This window comes from Castor canadensis, chromosome 12 (genome assembly GCF_047511655.1).
Source record: "Castor canadensis chromosome 12, mCasCan1.hap1v2, whole genome shotgun sequence".
Lineage (NCBI taxonomy): Eukaryota > Metazoa > Chordata > Mammalia > Rodentia > Castoridae > Castor > Castor canadensis.
The window spans coordinates 46691958-46712164 of NC_133397.1; the positions used below are offsets into that span (position 1 = coordinate 46691958).

Genomic DNA, 20207 nt, shown 5'->3' on the forward strand with positions numbered 1-20207 from the left:
TCAGAGATTTTCAGTTCAATACAGGAAAATAGGCATTTCCTTTCAAAGGGGACATACCTATAATACTTTCCAAAAGAAACAAGTGAAATGCTAAGTAGAAAACAGTTTCTACTAGAAACTAGAAAAAACTAGAGTTTTTCTATTTTAAAAATGTTTAAATGCTGTTAAATTTTTCTGTTGTACAATATTAAATTGTTTTCTAAATACATTTGAGATAGATTTTCAAAACACACACTGAAATTGGACATGTCAGAGATGAGAGAGATGTTTTTTAGTTGGCAATTGAAAAATACAATTTGATTATAAAAGAAAACTAACCTAGACATTTCAAGTTCTCCATCCCCACAACGCTGGAGTTTGATGAGCTCAGGCTGAAGAAAAGAGTCCAACAGATAAAAGGCAAAGGATACTTCCTCTGAAGAGGGAACATGCCACTGGATTCCCAGATTCCACAAGTCTCCAGGTTTACCCCAGTCCTAAAAAAAACAGAAGCTTTTGTTCAGCAAGTGGGAAGATCAAAGAAATATACATACATAAAATATAAAAGACTTTAAGGGAAATAACCCTAAACTAAGCAAATAATATGCAAGAATATCATGAAAATATATTACCTCTTCCTTATCACTCCTAAAAAAAAGTCTCTCTAAAGAGCCACTTCATATGAATGTAAGAGAGGAAATAAGTTTATAAGGGTAGCTAGCTTAGTAATAAAATTACATGGAACTATGGAGGTGAGATACGGCATGCCAAGTTGTTTCATATATAAATAGAGAAGAAAAGTGGTGGCATAGGGAGGGGAAGGGAGGGGAAGGGAGGGAAGGAAGAAGGAAAGAAAGGAAGGGAGGGATGGAGGGAGTAAAAGGGAAAGAAAAGGGAAGGAGAGAAGGAGGGAAGGAGAGAAGGAAGCAGGAAGGGAAGGAAGGAGGGAGGGTGGGAAGAAGGAAGGAAGGGAGGGAAGGAGGGAGGAAGGGAGGGAAGGAGGGAGGGAGGAAGGAAGGAAGTTTCAACTCCACACAGACCGCACAAGATTAATACATTCCAATAAGAGTTTTAACAACTTTTTAAAAATGGGAACATTTTTACACACAAGAAAAAAAATATTGTGAATTACTTAGAAAAAGAACCCAATATATTCTTAAATCCTAAATTACTGAAAATGCTTGCCTTGATTGGGAAGTATTCAGAAGGAGGCTTGTCAAAGCCACCTGGAACACTGCAGTATTCTGTAGGGTAGATAAGTGTAGTAGAACGAAGAAGATGATGCAAAAGGTTACAAGATAGAGTGTAACCCTGCTTACAGGTTAAATGTAGACTTCTTTGGAGAATCTTTACAAGCTGCTCCCTATAAAGAAGCAACTTCTTCCCATCCACTCGAGTAATCTAAAAAGAGAAGCAAAAAAAACCCCAACAAAACCAGCTGAACATATTTTGGTCAAAAGATCAAGAATCATAATGCAAAGTTCAATGTTTGGCCACTAAACTCGTCTAAAATTTGTTTTTAAAATTCATTTTAGAATTGTCATTTTAACTACGTACTAGTAATTCTTTTTAAAAAATGAAAACATTTTCATTTTCTGACCTTAGGCTCTCACATTCCAAAGTAAAATCCCTTTCCAAAGGGTCTATCTCCTTAAAGAGACACATTTTACTTGCTTAAATTAAATTCTCATAATAGAAACTGAAGTTTGGGAGCAGTGAAGTGGCTCAAGCAGTAAGAGTGCCTGCCTAGCAAGCCCTGAGGCCCTGATTTCAAACCCCAGTGCAATAAAAAAAAAAAAAAAAAAAGAAAGAAAGAAATTGAAGTTTGATTGATGGGCAAATTTTTAATACAAAAGAAAAGTATTCCTAGGACTAAGGGTGCCTAAGAAGTACAAGGCCCTGAGTTCAAACCCCAGGGCAGCAAAAAAAAGAGAAAAGAAAAAAAGACTCCCAAATCTGACAAATTTCCCAATCAATGAGCTACTCATATTAGAATTAATCAGCAAAAACTAAATTGAATATGATGCTGCAATAAATAATTTCTAGACTTCTTTGACAATAAGAGAATATGCAATATTTGGACTTTCTGAAGCTATAGGTTGAGAAATTCCCATAATTTGAATTTTTCGTATGCTTAGAAATCAATTTGTCAAAAAGGGCTAAATACCAAACCCAAGTTAATATTTTCATAGTATTATTTTCTTCCAAAGATTTACAATACCTCAGACAAAAGTTGAAGATTCCATAATAACTCCTTGTCCAGCTCTTCTTCATTCAGTACATCATCATCTAAACATGGCAAAATCGTATCAGAGAAAAAAATGTATGCATCATTTAAAAATATCTCTGTTTAATACTACTAATAGTCCATAAAATCACTTTCATGGGACTTATTTCTTCTTCATGAAGGTGAATTAATTCTGAAAGGATGTGTAAATAAACTCAATTTTGAGAAAATAAACATAATGACCAAGACTACTACACCTCAAGCAACTCAAAAAATAACTGATAGTTTTTAAAGTAACCTCTGCTAGCTGTTGCATGAAAATATTATATAAATTTATATTAATATATAAAATATTATATATTACAATTTTCTAAACTACCTGCCAACCTGGGTGATGGATGGGCAATTCCTTCCCAAATACAAAATTAAATTACTGCACAACAAGCATGAGGCCCTGAGTTCAAAACCCAGTACCACCAAAACAAACAAACAAAAATCAACACTAATAGAGGCAAAGAAAAAAAAACTTTATCTAAAATTGTAAAGACAGAATAATGAGTTTATTTATGACTTACTCGTTGTAAGCTGAGTTATAACACTGCAGCAATGAGGAACAAATAGTTTCAAAGATTCTTCTGGGCAGCACTGAAAAGATATTTGTATAAATGAGTGTTCTGAAAGGTAAATATTTAACAGTTACAAAATATATACTAGCACTACTTTTAGTGGCAAGTAAGTTTTCAGATACTGAACAAGAATGTATATTGAAGTCTCGCAAGCGTAAATTTGTTGGTTGTTAAGACATTAATTCATAAGTTCAAAAAACTCAACTCCTAGCACTATGGAAGCCTAGCAAAATGATAGAGAGTTAAAGAGGTCAGCCTGAGTTACACAGTGAGACCTTATCTCAAAAATAAATAAATAAACTCACCTTCACAGCAGCACGGCACATGTCTGCCACCATGCGCCCTGCTACTCTTGTTTCAAATATGTGTGAAATAGAAAAATTAAAAACCTTCTGAAGGGCTACCTGTTGTGTAAGAAATGAAAGAAATCAGTATTTAGAAAATTAAACATCTTTTGTGTGTGGAATAAAAGAAAATGACACAAATATACTCAAACTATACCAAAAATCACCAAGTAGAAAAGTTTTAACCATCTAATTTTGTAAGACCAGTCTTTGCAGATGATCCTAACTTGGATAAAACATTTGAGATGCAAGGTTTTACTTGCTACAAAAACCCTATACACAAAATTACAGATGATAGAAATAATTTAATATCTAGATGGTTAATCCATAACATGGATTTTTTTTAGAATATCTAATTCCTACAATCTGTCATTCTGACAAATATCAACTATAAATATCAGCTCCTATTCTGAAAGACCTGAAGCAGTCTATTTAATTTTACAATCATGTCACAGAATTTTAACTTACATGCAAAAGATGTGGGAGGGAGGGAGTTCTGAACTTAGATTAACAATGCTGAAAACTCTAAGCAACTCTTTTCAGTTAAATAAGAGATGATTCATGTTCATTTCTTTAAACTAACATAATCTTAGTAACATCTAATTTCATGTAGATGTAAAGCAATTTAGCTTTTAACCAGGATGAACATGTTAAACAGTGAAAACCTCAGATGAAAAAAGAAAAAACAGAAATGGAATACAGAGTAGTCTTAAACCCACAATGCACATACAGGTATCAACCAGTATCAAATCAGCAGATGTTTATTAGATGCCTTATGAGGACAACTCTTTCTAAATCTATCACAGAGCCAGACTTTTATGTTGAGAATTTAATTTCTGTTATGTGATGGCATAAAAAAAAGGCTTCCCTCCCAAGTAATTATGTTTAACTGTGAATTTAAAGAATACAGTCAACACAAGGCATGGTGGCAGGAGGCCTATAATTCCAACACTCGGGAGAATTGCAAGTTCTAGTTCAGCCTGGGCTACATAGTGAGACTCTGTCTTGAGAAAAAGACAAATAAAAAATAAAAAATACAGCCTAAGGCTGGGGGTGTAGTTCAAAGGGTAGAGTGCTTGCCTAGCAATTGGGAGGTCATGAGTTCAACCTCCAGTATTGATGAAAATGACAGTAACAACAACAACAACAAAAAAACCACCCAGTCATTTCTTATTATTCATGGTATTAACATTTTATAATACTGCTGTGAATGCTGAACTAGCAAATACTAATATACTGCTCCTAAGGGAAATGTAAGATTAGGTTGTTGTGAGCCACTAGTCACATTTTTTTTTATCAATTCATCAATATATAATTCTGTTTTAAGTGTGTCTCTATTTGCAGACATTTATTTAAACTTATTAATTCATTAATATTGAGCTCATTTAACAGCAATATAACCCACACCTGCTGAAGCTTACCCAACACTCATATTTTTTCCATTAGGCACAATCCAATTCTCTTATGCTTAGGAACAATAGATTTCACTTAAGCATTAATTTCTTGGAGGTCATTTTAAACATGTTTAAACAGGAAAATTATCAAAGAAAAGCTTTCAAAAAATGTTGCACTTAATCGCTCACTTATAGTATATTTTAGAACTGAAACAAGAAGGCAGAGTGTGTGGCCCTGTTTGACCTGAGCTGGGAATGTGCGCGCCAATTAATTCACATTTCTGCCACTCTACAAATCCTCACAAAAGTATGAATTTAAGAGGCAGAGATCAGGAGGATTGCAGTTGGAAGCCAGCATGGGCAAACAGTGAGACCCTATCTTATAAACACCCATTACAAAAAAGGGCTGGTGGAGTATCTCAAGGTATAGGCCCTGAGTTTGGTGTAATCCCTGCACTCAGTAGGTTAAGGCAGGAGAAGTCTGAGTTTGAGGCTGCCCTGTGTTACATCATTAGATTCTCTCACAAAAGAACAGAAATCAGCCCAGTGCTGGTGGCTCACACCTGTGACCTTAGCTGCCTGGATCGATCTTGGTTTGAGGCCAGTCCGGGCAAATAGTTCTTGAGACCCCATCTCCAGAATAACCAGAACAGCTAGTGGAGTGGCTCAAGCTGCAAAAGTCCCTGCCTTGCAGGTCAGTTCCTGAGTTCAAACTCCAGTGCTTCAAAAAGAAGAATGAACAAAACAACCAGAACAAAATGGGCCTGGAGGTTTGGGCTCCAACAGTATAACACCTGCTTCACAAGCATTAAGCCCTGAGTTCAAACTCCAGTCCCACCAAAAAAGAAAAAGAACAACATCAAGACAGTACATCTGCAAATATGGGATTTGGGAATTATGAGGGCCAACTGTACAAATTTTTTTTCTGGAGATACTGGGGATTGAACTCAGGGTTTTACACTGTGAGGCACATATTGGCCACTTGAGCCATACCTCCAACCCTGTACATGTTTTTAAACTTCAGTATGGATAGAAAGGGTGAACTGGCATGACAAACACATGTAAAGTACTTGAAGGTCAACTGTGTAAAGTCAAATGAAACAAAAGACTGAAGGTTAATTATTACAGCAATTCTCTCTTACCATAAATATTTCTTTGGAACATTGTGTGAGGATTGTACTAAATGTAGAAGACAGACCTAATTCAACCAAACTCTCCAAGTGAGTCATTTTCTCAGTTTCTGTCTCTTCTCTTGTTTGTTCCAATGTGCTACTTTCTATAAGTCCGAAGCATCTAAATAATCCAAACAATGTATAATTTTAGCAACTAAAAACGGGTTAAAAATATTTTTGATGATGATTAAACAAGTCTCAATTGTCATGACTATTCAAATAATAGCTACTTAATTTGTACATGGCTCACAAAACAATTGTCTTTTTTAACTTCGCAAGTAACCACCCTTGTGTGCTAAATAAAGGATATAATACAGAAAGAAACTAAGGTTTCTAGGACAGGACAATCATTTTCTTGACTATCAAAACAGGATAGGTCTGGGCTATCAGCTTACCTGTCCATAAACTGTAACACGAAATCCTCAAATTCAGCTGTGGCCGAACAAAGTTCTCTTTCCACCTTTAATATCCCAAAGTGGAGAAAAATTATAAATAGGCTTTGATTTTTTTTTTCCCTGAGAACTAATAAAACTCAATTATGACCTACCAAATAGCTCTGATAATAAATTATTATACTGGACACTGTGAGAAACACCACCATAACCATATAACTCGATCTCAGAACCAAAAAAAAGTACATGATTTACACAGGTCAAAGTCAGAGGTCGGGCTGCCACCTTTATTACCAATTTCAGTTACCAAACTGCTGGTATTTATGAAAAGAACATGTAGCACTACTTGATATGTAAATAATACAAGTCAAGCTTACAATAAAGAAAACAGAAGGGGTCAGTTTTAACCTCAGGGGACATCTGACAATATGAGACACTTTTGCTGTCAGCACTGTGTGAGGGAAACCAGGCTGGTACTAGGGACACTTCAATACAGGCTAAGCATTCCATTGTACTACAATGTACCAGACAGCCTTTTATAACAAAGAATTAACTGGCTCAAAATGTCAGCAGTATCTACATTGGGAATCTATGAAATCTTAGGCTTATCAGTCTCCACATCTCTGCCAGAGTAACTTCTTGAGGCAATGATATAATCACTTATTTGGGCTGCACAGGCCATTTTATTCCTGGATGGGTCTTTACAGTAGGAAAATATCTTCTTGCTAGGATATTTGGGTAGGAGCTTGGAGCATTCTACCTCCCAGATTAAAATGGTATATTGATTTATGTGGTTAAAGGGTCTGATTTTAGTTTAGGGATATTCAATTTTCACCTTATAAACTGCAAGATTATCAGCCACCTTAGATTTGTAAGGACAGACTAAAATAATTTGCCGTTTAGTAACACTTCACTCGACAGTGTGCTTCTTAACATTTCTAAAAGAACCACAGTAATGAAGGAAACCCCTCTGCTAGATGCCAATGTCCTGGAAAAGTTTTTTTTCTAACAGACAGTGACAAAAAAAAATGTCACCTATGCAACAAAACAATGAAATGTGACATAAAATTGAACTTCATTTCCAGATTAGCAGCCATTAATAAATAGCTTCTTTTGAGTCAATTCCTATGATGGATGCTATGCCACCTATCTTATCAGTGATGCCTTCACATTTCATTTATACCATTCTAGTCACAAAAGAGTAATTTTATGGTATAGAACCTACACAAGGTTGTTTTTGTACAAATATTACTATACATACACAGTAATAATTAGAACTCAGTTAAACCACCAGAAAGCATCCTTACTTCTGTGAGGTCATTTCTTTCTTGTAGTACAGATGAACAATCTACTAAAGGCACCAGAGTAGAAAATGTTGCTATAAACTGGAATGTGATCTATGGAAAGATATAAAGAATTTTCAACATTATTTAATTCTATTACAATACAATTATGCCATAAGCTAAACACCCAAATAAACTATCTTGGGGGAAACCCCACAATAATCTTTCTGGATATTTTACACTAACAACCAAACATGTTAAGGTGCCTAACAATTTACTAGATGTTACTTCAGTAATGAAGTTATACTGAATTTATTTTCATTATTTATTAGGTTTATACACTGAGAAATTACTTTGCCTCCCACCTAAAAATGCGGCATTAACTAAGGATAAACAGAAAATGATGGGCTGGTGGAGTGGCTCAAGCAGTAAGAGTACTGCCTGGCTAGCAAGTGTGAAGCCCTGAGTTCAAACCCCAGAAATGCCAAGAAAAGAAAGCTAATGCAGAAAGCTAAAAAAACAGGAAAAAAGCAAGATAAGCCAACTGGTTAAGTTAGGAGAAGACTGTGTATAAGTAGGAGTTGGCATTTTATAGCCGACAATGTTTTGGAGGTGTTTTGTTTGGTCGATTGGTTTTTTGAGACAGAGTCTCCCTATGGAGCCCACGTTAGCCTCAAACTTACAATCCTCCTACCTTCAGCTTCCTAAGACATAAATCACCATGCTTAGGTTCTATAACTCACAACATCTCATCACACTACCTTGTCACAAATGTAAATAAAGAGAAGAGTAAGTGACCTCAAGCTGTGATTTTTAACATAACTGTTTAAGGTAAATATATAATGAGCTTTAAATCAATATATAATTAAATATACACAGGTTACAGCAAATTACATAAATTAATTATCCACAAGTCTAAATTCAGGCATTTACAGACATAATGTTGTGCTATCATTAACAGGTTTTACAATGAACTATATTCTAAAGATGTCCATTTACATAATAAAAACTTGATATGCTCACCATGCATTTACTAAAGTCATTTGGATCCACCCCAGGCAATGCTCTCATCAATAGAGGTAGCATGTGTGTTGGACCTTCAGGAAACCATCTGCCCCCTGACACCAAACTTCGGGCTACTCCAATTACACAACTTAAAGTGGCTGTGAGCTGGTGAGGTTCTGTTAAAGTCTCTAATGCAGGATATGTTCTACAATTTGAAAACAGAATTTTAAAACATTAAATAACCTAAATTCATAAATTACATTTCGACTTAAAAGACTATAGGCAGCAGAACGTTTGAAGTGAAGATTTGAGGTCAACGTTAACAGAATTACACATATAAAGAAAAAATAAGCAGAATATTGCATGTTTCTCCAACCTCATACCATCTTGTCACCTCTCAGTATAAATTCCATGGTGAAAAACGAGGCTTTGCATTATCTCAATCACTTCAATTCACATTAAACTTACTAATACAACAGCTAAGTAATTATTACAATTCAGGAATAAGTTACAAATATCCCATTCATCCTGTAATAGGTAAAACCATCTTACTAAAATGCTGAAATTTCTTCTGTTTTAAATCAATTACTCAAAACATGTTAAAACCACCAAGGAAATATTTAAGAGCTAAGTGGTAGAGCAACATGCCCAGCAAGTACGAGGCCCTGAGTCCTGAGTTCAACCCCCAGTACCACCACCACCACCACCAAAAACAAACGAACAAAAAAGTCACTCTTTGACTCACTGATTTCACTTCTCAGATTCTATTTTACAGAGAAAAAAAAGTTATCCTATATCTACTTCATGCAGAAAAAGTGAATAAGGGAAATTTCATTATATAAGTCTGAAAAAGGATTTATAGTTAAAGATTAAAAAAAATAATCAAGCCAGCCTTGGTAGAGCACACCTGTAATTCTAGCACTCAGGAGGTGGAAGCAGGAAGATCATGTGTTCAAGGGAGCCTGGGCTACACATAGTGAGACTCTGTCTCAAAAGAACCCAAAACAAAATAACCAAACAAAAAATAAGGGTGGATGTTAGGGCTTCCCCTCGAGAGACCGGCCACTCTACCACTTGAGCCACACCCCCAGCCCTTTGTTTTATTTTTCAGTTAAAACACAATCCAGATCCACCTGCCTATGGACAGACTCCTACTGTAGCTGGGACCACAGGAGTACACCAAGACACCTGGCTTATTGAGATTGAATATTGCTAACATTTTACACAGCCCTGAGCTGTGATCCTCCAGATCTCCACCTCCAGAGTAGCTGAGATTACAGGTGTGAGTCACTAATCCAGTTTTGCTTTTTGGTTTTTGTTTTTCCAAGACAGGGTTTCACTATGTTGCCCAGGTTGGTCTCAACTCCTGGCTCAAGTGCTCCTCCTGCCTTGTGCCTGGTTTACAATAAAATAAAAAAGAAAAGAAAACCTTTAAAAAAAAAAAGTCATGACACATCAAAACAGCACAAGACTACAATTTAAAGTCTCAAGCCAGGTGTGGTGGCACAAAACTGTGATCCAGGAGTTTGGGAGGCTGAGAGGCAAGATGATCACAAGAAGTTCGAGGCCAGCCTGGGATATACAGTGAGTTTCAGGCTGTTTGCACTACATAGCAAGATACTATCGCTAACTAAAACAAGAAAACAAAAAAACAGTGGAAAGAAAGAAAACTTCAAAAAAAATGACATCTTAGCTAAGCATAAAATATCACCCAATATATTGATATTTGCCCAAATATTGAGGACTTGGAAAATGTGATAAATGTATTTGTACTTATAAGTTTTATTCCTTATATAAAAAATTCTTACTATTCAAAATTAACCAGCTGAAAAAAAAAACAAAAACAAAGGGAAAAATAGAGAACATTTTAACACTCTGAAGTTCAAAATTTTAGCTATGCAAACAGCTGAGGTCCCTCCTCCCCAAGGAGCATCAAGGGAACTGCTACTGACTATTAGCTTCTACTGCCCAATAGAGGCCAAGTAGCAAAGAACACTGGGAGTTGAGGGGAAAACCTTTCCCACTCCATTTCCTAATTCTACACATTGGAGTGGTTTAAGTACCAAAATATGCACACAAAAATAGGAGAGGATAGGGCTGAGATGTGGCTCAGTGGTAAAGTGCTGCCTTTCATGAGTGAGGTCCTAGGGTGGATCCCCAACACAGAAAAAAAAAAAAAAAAGGTTGGGGAAGAATTAGACCAAACTTGAATATTCATGGTAAAAGGATAAGGTGAGACAGCAGGTGGAACTGAAATTCACAGATAATAGAGCCTCATCTTGGTCAAGGTCTTTACAATAAATGTGACTAATACTTATCCTGTCTCAACAGTGAGTCAGAAAATAGGCTGTAGTGAGTTATTCCACCAAGTACCACTAGCGGAACTCCATTGCCAGATCCTGATGGGCTCTAAAAAAGTATACTTCCCTTCTATTTTTGACAAGCGCATTTGGAGAGGAATTATAAAATTCAACTTCAGGTAGTGAAAAAAAATAAGCATAACAGAAAGTTGAAATAATCTAATACTCAAAATTTGAGTCTCAGGCTGGAAGAGTAGCTCAAGTGTCAGAGTGTCTACTCAGCAAGCATGGGGCCCTGAGTTCAAGCCGAGTACTGCCAAAAACATTTAAAACAAAAGCAAACAAACAAACATAAACAAAAAAATTAAGTCTCTTTCCTAGGACACAAATTATGCCTCTACTGTGACAGTGACTAGGCAAATAGAGGACTACTGTAAATAAATACTGGCTCAACATACAAAAAAAAAAATGAATGTAATAAGATTCATATTATAAAAACATTACACCTAAGATTACACAAAACATGAATAAAGACCGTGAAATTTTCATCTATATCACTGATTCTCACATTATCAATATTTAGTGACACATTTTGATGAGAAAACATATTTAATTTACAAGCAAAAATCTGAAGAACTAAAATGTGTAAATAATCCAAAATACTTATGCTAAACATTTTACTTAATTTTTTCTCTCCAATAAACCTTTACCAAGCTACCAATTAAATTCAAATATCTTGGTTCTATTCTATGAACAGGAAGATGTAAGCATAGAACATGCTAAACAAATGCCACAGAGAAGAAGAGAACAAAGTAAAACAGGAGAGGGAACAGACAAGAACAACCCAACTATGGCTGATACTTCCACAAACATGTAAAGCTGTACTTACCTTTCAAGTACAGGGGGTATCACTAGCTCAGGTCTCATGAGTGCAAGATTCTGCAGAGCCTGGGCTGCTTCTAGACTACCAGTTTTGCTAAACATAGCCAAGAGGACAGGCTGAATAATGCATTGTACAAAGTCTGTAACATCTTGATCAGTAAGCTTATGGCTATCAGGCACAGAAGTTAACCAAGAGGGCTTCTTGTATCTTTCTCGATGTAATCTTCTAACAACACTGTTTGGCAACCGCTGAAGTAGTTTCATTAACTTGTTCTGGGGACAAAGAAACAAAAAGTTCTAAATAGGTTCAATTTTCCAACATAGGTATTCATGGTTCCTCTCTACCCACTCAAAAAAAAGATTTTTAAAATAATAGCTCAAAATACAAAAACCTATAGAGCATAACTACATAAAACACTATGCCAATTAATAAAAATGACTTTTAATTTCAGGAACTTTTTTTTTTCCTTTAGACAGGGTATATCACTATACACCCAAGCTAGCCCTGTGACTCTCTTGCCTCTGCCCCCCAAGTACTGGGATTATAGCAGTAGTCCACCTGGCCTTGCCTTTAATTCTAGTTTTAAAAGAGTTTCTTGCACCACATAAATTTTCCATTATATGAAAAGCCATTTTAGTCAAGCAATTAAAAGAAATCAAAATAAAACAAAACAAAAACAGTTGACATGAAAAAACTGAAAAGATCCTATGTTTTTGTGGCATTCTGTCACTACTAGTTATCAGATGGTATTGTCCTAATATATTTCTGTATGTCTTACAAACACAGTAACTTAAGTATAATCACTTGCTTATGGCCCCAAGGACAGAAAATATTATTACACATCACACAATAGGCAACTGTTAAATATAACCATTATCTCTAAGCTTTCAAACACTACAATGCAAAATGAAAATACTCACCAGCCAACGTCCATTATTTGAAGGATGGTAAAAAGATGTGATGCTGTTAAACAAGCCAGCTAAGTGTTTCTGCACTAACTTACTTGGTCCACCCTGTCCAGATAAAAGTGCAAAAATGTCAGTACTTAGAATATTCTATAAAAATGAGGGGGCCAATAGGTACAACCCGATACAGATTTCTAACGTGGTTCCCCTTCATCACACTGACAAAAATCAATTCTTCCTCTAATAGGAGTCAAAAACAACTCCCCCATGAATTTCATGCAACTCAACTTAAAATATTTTACTAAAAATAAGAGCAACTTACTTAAACCAGAGTTATAAAAATTGAAATTATAAAACTGAAAATTGGGTAACCGTATTTTTGGATGGCAGAGTGGCTCAAATGTAAAGCGCCTGCCTAGCAAGCATGAGGCCCTGAGTTCAAGCCTCAGTATTGCCAAGGGGGAAAAAGAAAACAACCAAGAGTGGTAATCTAAGGAATACCAGGCATTCTTTAAAATCAATCATTAGGTGAATTTCTCATTTCTCATGAAATGAAGAGGGAAGATTTACAAAAACACATTCAGATATCTTATAATTACCTCTAAATGTTTAAAATGATCATACTTGTTATATTTGGTCACATTTTGATGCAAAAGAAAAATATTCTTATTTTCTTAATCTACTGCCAAAACAAACAAACAAGCAAACAACCTAGAAGAAAAATTGGGGAAAAAGCCAGCTTTTATCTATCAAATAGCTAATAAAAAAAACTACAACATAGCCTTAAAACCTCCTGTCTAACTCATGGTGATCTTCTTCAAAAACAGTACAGATGATAACATGTCAAATTATAGTAGGAACTGCTAAAATGAAAACTATGTGTTTCTTAATCTAGAAGATAGAACAGGCCAACTACTCAAAAAGACCGTAAGAATTCTATAGCAAAATGTCTCAAAGATTTTTCAAAATTCTGACAATACTGTCATTATTGACTTTATTTTCACATCAGAAAATGAAGCTGCCGGTGAGAACTGTGTGGGAAAGCAGAGCAAAATTAACTCAAGGTTTATAGTGATCACTATCCAATTCAATGAGCCTCCTGAAAATGTGTTTTAACTTACTGTCAATGTAGTTGACATTCGAAATGTTTTTGCTCTTTTGCATAGTAGGAAAAAATGAGATTCTTCCCTCTATTTATCAATGAAATGGCAAAGCAGGGGGAGCATGAATTTCTTGCTATAAATCTGTAACGATCATTCTATCTTTTCCAGAGAAATAATTTATTAATAGCAAATCAAAAAGTTGCTCTAATACTGTTTTCCTATTTCAAAGATGACTCTGAAATTTAAACTTCTATTTTTTTCTTTCCTTCAAGAATAATAGTAAATCAATCCTTCATACTTCTTCCATCACTAAGAAAATACTGGGAGCTGGAGGCGTGGCTCAAGTGAGAGAGTGTCTGCCTAGCAAACAAAAATCCCTGTGATCAAACTCCACTTCAACCGAAAAAAGAAAAAAGAAAAAAAATGTTAAGAAGCTTTGTGTTTAGTATAATGTTTTAAGTGAACATTAAAAGTGAATAGGTAAAGCTTTTGAGTATATGCAGAACCCTAAGTTCTAATCTTACCTTGGAAAAATCCTTATACTATGAGTCTGGTTCTGGTCTGTAAAATGTTAGAAATACTGAATCCCTCAATACTCTCAACCCTATTATTAGAAACATATATATAATTTTGGGTGGGGGGGCGGTTGCCGGCATTGGGGTTTGGACTCAATCTTACGCTTGCTAGGTAGGTGCACTACCACTTCAACCACTCCACTATGCCTGCATTGTGTTGCGTATTTTCAAGATAGGGTCTCTCAAACTATTTGTTTGGGCTAGCCTCAAACCACAATCCTCCTGAGTAGCTAGAATTACAGGTTTGAGCCACCAGTGCCCAGTGAATTCTCAATCCTATTTTTAAGCTTCATTGGTTAGGAGGATTATGTCTACACTCTGGATCTGATAACCACAAATATGCTACATCAGAAAATACTGAAGAATCTTTTAGCATGAACAAGGTTCTGGGTCCAATCCCTAACAATCACCCCTCCACAAAAAAAGGAAAGAAAAAAAATACAGGAATCAAGTGACCAACCAACCTACTAATAAGGACTTGAATTTTTGTATGTTAAGGGAAAAATAGAGGTAAACTACACAAGACAAACAGAATTTGTTACAAACCATCATGGCGGTAATCCATATTACAGCATGTCCTATATCATAAGCATTTGTTAAAAATCTTGGGACTAACACTTGACTGCTTCCCACTGGGAGGTTCAGGCTTCTCAGAATTCTTGTAAATATCTTTTAAAAAATGAAAAGAAGAAAAATATTTATAAGTTTCACAATAAATTCCTTAAATAACTTAGTGTGTATATTACTGTGACAGAATATATTCTCATTTTACCATGGAAGTCTTGATATAAACATAAATATAAATACAAACAGATACATTGTATGCTCTGAGGTCATAGGCACATAGAAATCAAGCAACTGTGTCCATGTACCCAAAAATAGACAAATGAGATATTTACAGTTAGACATAAAAAGGCAAAATGTAGATATTGCAGTTAGATGAAATTTTTTTACCACTGCTCCCTTTCTAAATGCATGTAAATTATTCAAATTATTTTTCCTATGCTCCTATTCCATGCCAAAGTACAACCTCAATGTAGTCTTCCAGCACATCACTTTCCCTCTTAAAATCTTAATGTGGACTTGATTTTCCCCTATGTATTTATATTTGAAGCAGTCAATTAATAACTATGTTTTAAGATAAGCTTACATTTTAAATTCTAACTACTAATAGTGACCCAAATGTGAGGAGAAAAAATAAGTCTTCCCCTCAGTTATAGTTTTTAATAGCCAACAACAAAAGACAGCACAAGCAAAGGTAACTAGAGCCTTTCTGCTAATTCCCAGGACAGCTCTAATATGCATCAGAATCACCTGGATGGCCTATTCCCCACTAAAGCTCCCTAAGAGAATCTCCCACAAGTGAAATTATATCAAAGATGCAGTGTTAAGCACTGCACCTGAAGATACGCTAGTTTTATTTACTCTAGGAAAATGTGCATTGTGATCTCTAGAGTAGCTATCAAGTATAAGATACAAAATTTGTTGGAAGAAAAAAATTATGACACTCACAGTAATACACTTAGTACTTTCTGAATAACTCACTATGAAACCTGTTGTTCATATCCTACATAGATAAGACAAAAATCACATACTCATGATACCCTGATATATTCTAGTTAACTTCTGCATACAACTGACCCAAGTGTAAATTATGCATGTTTTCACTACCAGTCAAAAATATTTTATGTGGCACCTGGCATTAATATACAAAAAACAATTCTCCTTTATGAAATAAAGTTGATGTAAATACTACAGTATATATATTCAAATATTCTGAATTACCTTTGGTACATATGGATCCCAGTCAATGTACCCTATATTATCTGTAGCCAATCGAGCAAAGAGATTTACTAGTTGCTGAAAGTAAAAAATAAAATAAAGTTAACTACACATATTTTGTTGTTTATAAATGTAACAGTCATACCCTATTTTTTATTTATTTATCTTTGGTATTTTGAGGTAGGGTGTCACTCTACAGCACAGGCTGGCTTGGAACTTGCCAAGCAGCCCAGACTGGCCACAAATTTGTGACCCTCTTATCTCAACCTTCCAAGAGCTGGGATTACAGAACTTCACCATTAAGCCTGGCTCCTCATTTACTTTTTTCAGCATCATTTGCACAACTTATAGAGCTTATGAATTAAACTTTTTTTTAAAACTTCCAAATTTAAGTTCTGTTCATGTCAACCATTTAAAATCAATTGCAACTGAAATGCTTCTAAAAAGAAAAATGAAAAAACATCAACCACAATGCAAACAGAAAAGGAAAGTTTAACCCAATAAATAAGAAAAAAAAAAAAAAAAAAACCCACTATGTGTCTAGCACCATCTAGAGATGGTACCAAAGAAAACAAACAACAGTCTTTCAGTTCATGCATTTCATAATACATGCTAATATTCTACGTTTCTGATAAGACCAAAATGAATGTCTGCTTTTGCTAGAAAACAGTATGATAAAAAGGAATTGACCATAACATTGCTAATAGCAAATCTAAGAAATTGAAGTTACTTATCAAATGATCTATTTATCTCAAAATTAAAAAGTATAGGAGAAAAAAAGAGATACTTACCCCCTCCCACTGTGGGAGATTTTGCACTGAAACCCAAAGGCCAATTAATTCATCAAACCAAAGTCTGAAGAAGAAAAATGTTGTTATGAATAGCAAGTGATTATAGACAGTGGTTCAAAGCCAGGTATCCTTTGTACTTTTTAAATCTATTATTCTTACTGATAACTACACAACCTAGAAAAAATAATACTGAAAGTTACAAACTTAATAGCACAAAGGAGTACTTCTTATATGAATATACCCTTCTTCAAATTTATTTATGCTATAAAATGTAATTGCATCTATTAAACTTTCACTGCACTGTTAAAATGACTATTGTGCACTCCTATCCACTTATCGAACAACTATTTATAACTGTCTTCTTCCTGCTCCCTATCTATCCCTTTATTTTTAATATTACTACCTGTTCACACTATTCTTTCTCTCTTCTCTCCTGATTTTTAAAAAATTCTTATTCTTTTTTTCTGTTTGTGTGTGTGTGTGTGACTGGGGTTTTAGCCCATTTTGGTCTGGTTATTTTGGAGATGGAATCTGACAAACTATTTGCCCAGGCTGGATTCAAACCACAATCCTCCCAAGTAGCTAGGGTGAGCCACCAGTGAGTGCCTGGCTTAACCCTCATTCTTATTTGGCTTGTTAGACAAGTATTATTCTCTCTTTATTTATAATCACATATTCAACTGTTTTAGTCTTCTAACTATTTACTTACAGTATAATAAATATAATAGGTAAGCTTGCAGGGTTTCTTTTTAGCTATTGCTTTATTAGTTTGTTAGTATAACTATTTCCTGCTACATTCTAGAATTTGTCAAATATGTATATACTTACTTAAAACCTTTATGATGAAGTTCTGGAGGAAGGGAGGTAGGAAGAAATATTTCAAAATAAGTGATGGCCTTTTGCATTGTTACATCAAAAGGACACATTAAAGGCCGCCATTCTTCTAGCATTTCTGCTGTTGCATCTGCTGGAAAGTATCTTAAAAAAGAAAAAAAAAAGTGTTTCTTGTATCAGATCATTTGAAACAAATTCTACAGCACCTATATATGACTGATAAAAAAAAGAGAGAAGAAAGGACAGGGCTCAGTGATAGAGAACTTGCCTACATGCCTGAGGCCCTATGTTCATTTCCCAGTACCACAAAAGAAAAAGTGTGTGCAGGGAGAGGAAAATCAATTTCATAAGATATATCACAAACTACAAATGTTGAGTTAGGCCACAGTAAACACATTTTTACACAAATAAAATACTACACCTGGGATAAAGTAAATTCTCCTCTTGTCTAAGAGACTTTCAGAAAATGCTATGAAGTTGATAAATTTCAGTTAAAACATAAAGTAGCTTAAATCACTTATGAAGTTAAATATGGTTGCAGTTTTTGCTTCCTTTGTACTATATAATAGCAATTGAATGTCTTATATTAGACTCCAGTTTGTATAAGAAATGAATAATCAGTAACTGAGCAAGAAGGCATCAGCCCAGGAATCTCAGGACCCATTTAACCTCAATGGACCCTGGAGTCCTATATACCAGAGAGGTATAGACCAGAGTACAAGTTTCTACAGGCCCTAATATTTTGTATTTCTGTGAAATGGCCTTAGTGTTGCTGTGGTACATTTAGAAACTTTGAAAAAGAAATCTGAAGTGTGCATATACACACAAAACGAAGGCACATGGCTAAAGACAACACATGCATAACTAAATGTATCTTATGAGGATTAAACTAAAGACCAGCAACTGAATGAGTGTTCTTCCCAAAGACCCTTCAAATCCACTCACAGATTTGACCTATATAACATATTATTAATCCTCTATCTTAAAAACCTGTGTTAAATCATACTTCACTTTGTTACGTGAAAAATAAGATTACATTTGTAATAATACTTCTATCGAGTTAACCAAACATTTTATGTCGGGCCCTTGTGTAATAGGTTGGAATTTAAAACAAAAACACTAACCTATGTTCCACCTTCAAGGTTCTCAAACACCAAAATTCCGCTTCCTAATTTTTCTGAGTCAATTGTTAGCCTAGTAATCCAAAATAAAAACTTGGGAGTTTATGAATTACGTTAAGAACCAGTAAGTACCCCAGTGATAAGTTTCCACTGAGGAAACATAGCCAAAAGGGTAACAGTCTTGCACAAAATGACATTTCTCACTGGTGACATATGACTCAGGTTAGACCTTAAGCCTCTTAAGAGGGTCTTATATCCTAAAAATACATTTGCCTAGGACTGAGTAGTATAATATGTCAATAATAAATCTCATTTGTTAAGTAACTTATTAAATAAATAAAACTCATATAAGCATGATAAATATAAGGCTTTCCATTCAAACGTATTCACTGCATCCATAGCAGAAAAATCGTAGAATAGCCTGATAACAAAAACAAGAAAATAATTCAAGTACATAAAGATGGACTTTAATTAAAATTAAATTCTATCCACATTCATCTTTAATCATCAGAGTACAGGGTATTTAGAGTTAAGGATTCTACTAAAACAGTACATGGTAAGAAAGACTTACAGATCACCTTCTTGTTATTACTCATATTCTAGTGAATATTTACAACACTTTTTGTAAATATTTTTGGAAAATATTTTTAATCTGAATAACAATACTCAAGGAAAACCTCTCAAAGTTATATGTAAATTACGGTGTTCTTATTTTATAAAGGTGACAAACCTTTCTAAATTTAAATATGAAATATGAACAATGCAATTCAAGAGCTGGGAATGGTATGTTATGCTCAATGACTAGTATCATAACGTCAGGAACTATTTATACCTTTAATTTCCTCTTCAAAGCATACTAAAGATGGGGAAGGCCCACAGAACCAAGAGGCTTATAAAATTGAGATGCTACTTACGGTCGGCAGCTTTTCACGAGTGTTTTGAGAACATTTTCTACAGAACTGAGGGGAAAAAAAGCCATTTGATAAATTAGACTAAGGTATTTTAAGAACACATCTAATGCTATTAGCCAATATATCAAAGATATGGTCGTATTTCAGATACTGTCTGTTTACATGTAATTAATTCTCCTTCATACAGACAGAACTGCAAGAATTAACTACCTAGACTCCTTAATCTACTCTTTCCTCTACACTCATTTTAGTCATATTGTTATGAACAAAACAGAACAACAGAAGAAAACATTACTCTGGAAAAAGGACATGTTATTTTCAATCTTTACAAAATGTGCAAAAATGACCATACTTATCAACACCTGAAGAAGTATGCTTAGTGGCTGAAAACTTCAAATAACTTTTGTTATAATGCTTTTACATCAAAATGTAAGCAGCAGACACAGCAAAATCTGGTGTGCTTCTCAGCAAATGCCAGAAATAAATTTCCATAATCAATTAATGAGAGTTCTGTAACCCTCCAAGGCACTTTATTGCCAGCAGCAGTTACCAAAAGGAACAACCATCTCTTTGGCCAAAG

The 20207-nt window shown here is 34.8% G+C and overlaps 1 protein-coding gene across 4 annotated transcripts in view; it reads right to left on the reverse strand.

The window, feature by feature from the left end:
* Psme4 (proteasome activator subunit 4) overlaps nucleotides 1-20207 on the reverse strand; it is a 96177-nt gene that overhangs the window by 46319 nt on the left and 29651 nt on the right. For 3 of the 4 annotated variants that reach the window (XM_074049706.1, XM_020168581.2, XM_074049705.1), the window contains exons 4-19: nucleotides 19631-19675; nucleotides 17590-17739; nucleotides 16762-16825; nucleotides 15974-16048; nucleotides 14735-14857; nucleotides 12526-12618; nucleotides 11612-11877; nucleotides 8441-8627; nucleotides 7442-7531; nucleotides 6138-6202; nucleotides 5713-5863; nucleotides 3138-3236; nucleotides 2782-2851; nucleotides 2201-2268; nucleotides 1165-1380; nucleotides 319-476 (exon numbers count right to left, since the gene is read on the reverse strand). In XM_074049706.1, the coding sequence (XP_073905807.1) occupies nucleotides 319-476; nucleotides 1165-1380; nucleotides 2201-2268; nucleotides 2782-2851; nucleotides 3138-3236; nucleotides 5713-5863; nucleotides 6138-6202; nucleotides 7442-7531; nucleotides 8441-8627; nucleotides 11612-11877; nucleotides 12526-12618; nucleotides 14735-14857; nucleotides 15974-16048; nucleotides 16762-16825; nucleotides 17590-17739; nucleotides 19631-19675 (1920 nt within the window). Of the gene's footprint in view, nucleotides 1-318; nucleotides 477-1164; nucleotides 1381-2200; nucleotides 2269-2781; nucleotides 2852-3137; nucleotides 3237-5712; nucleotides 5864-6137; nucleotides 6203-7441; nucleotides 7532-8440; nucleotides 8628-11611; nucleotides 11878-12525; nucleotides 12619-14734; nucleotides 14858-15973; nucleotides 16049-16761; nucleotides 16826-17589; nucleotides 17740-18719; nucleotides 19582-19630; nucleotides 19676-20207 lie in introns of those variants that run through there. The other variant, XM_074049707.1, reaches the window with a different exon arrangement.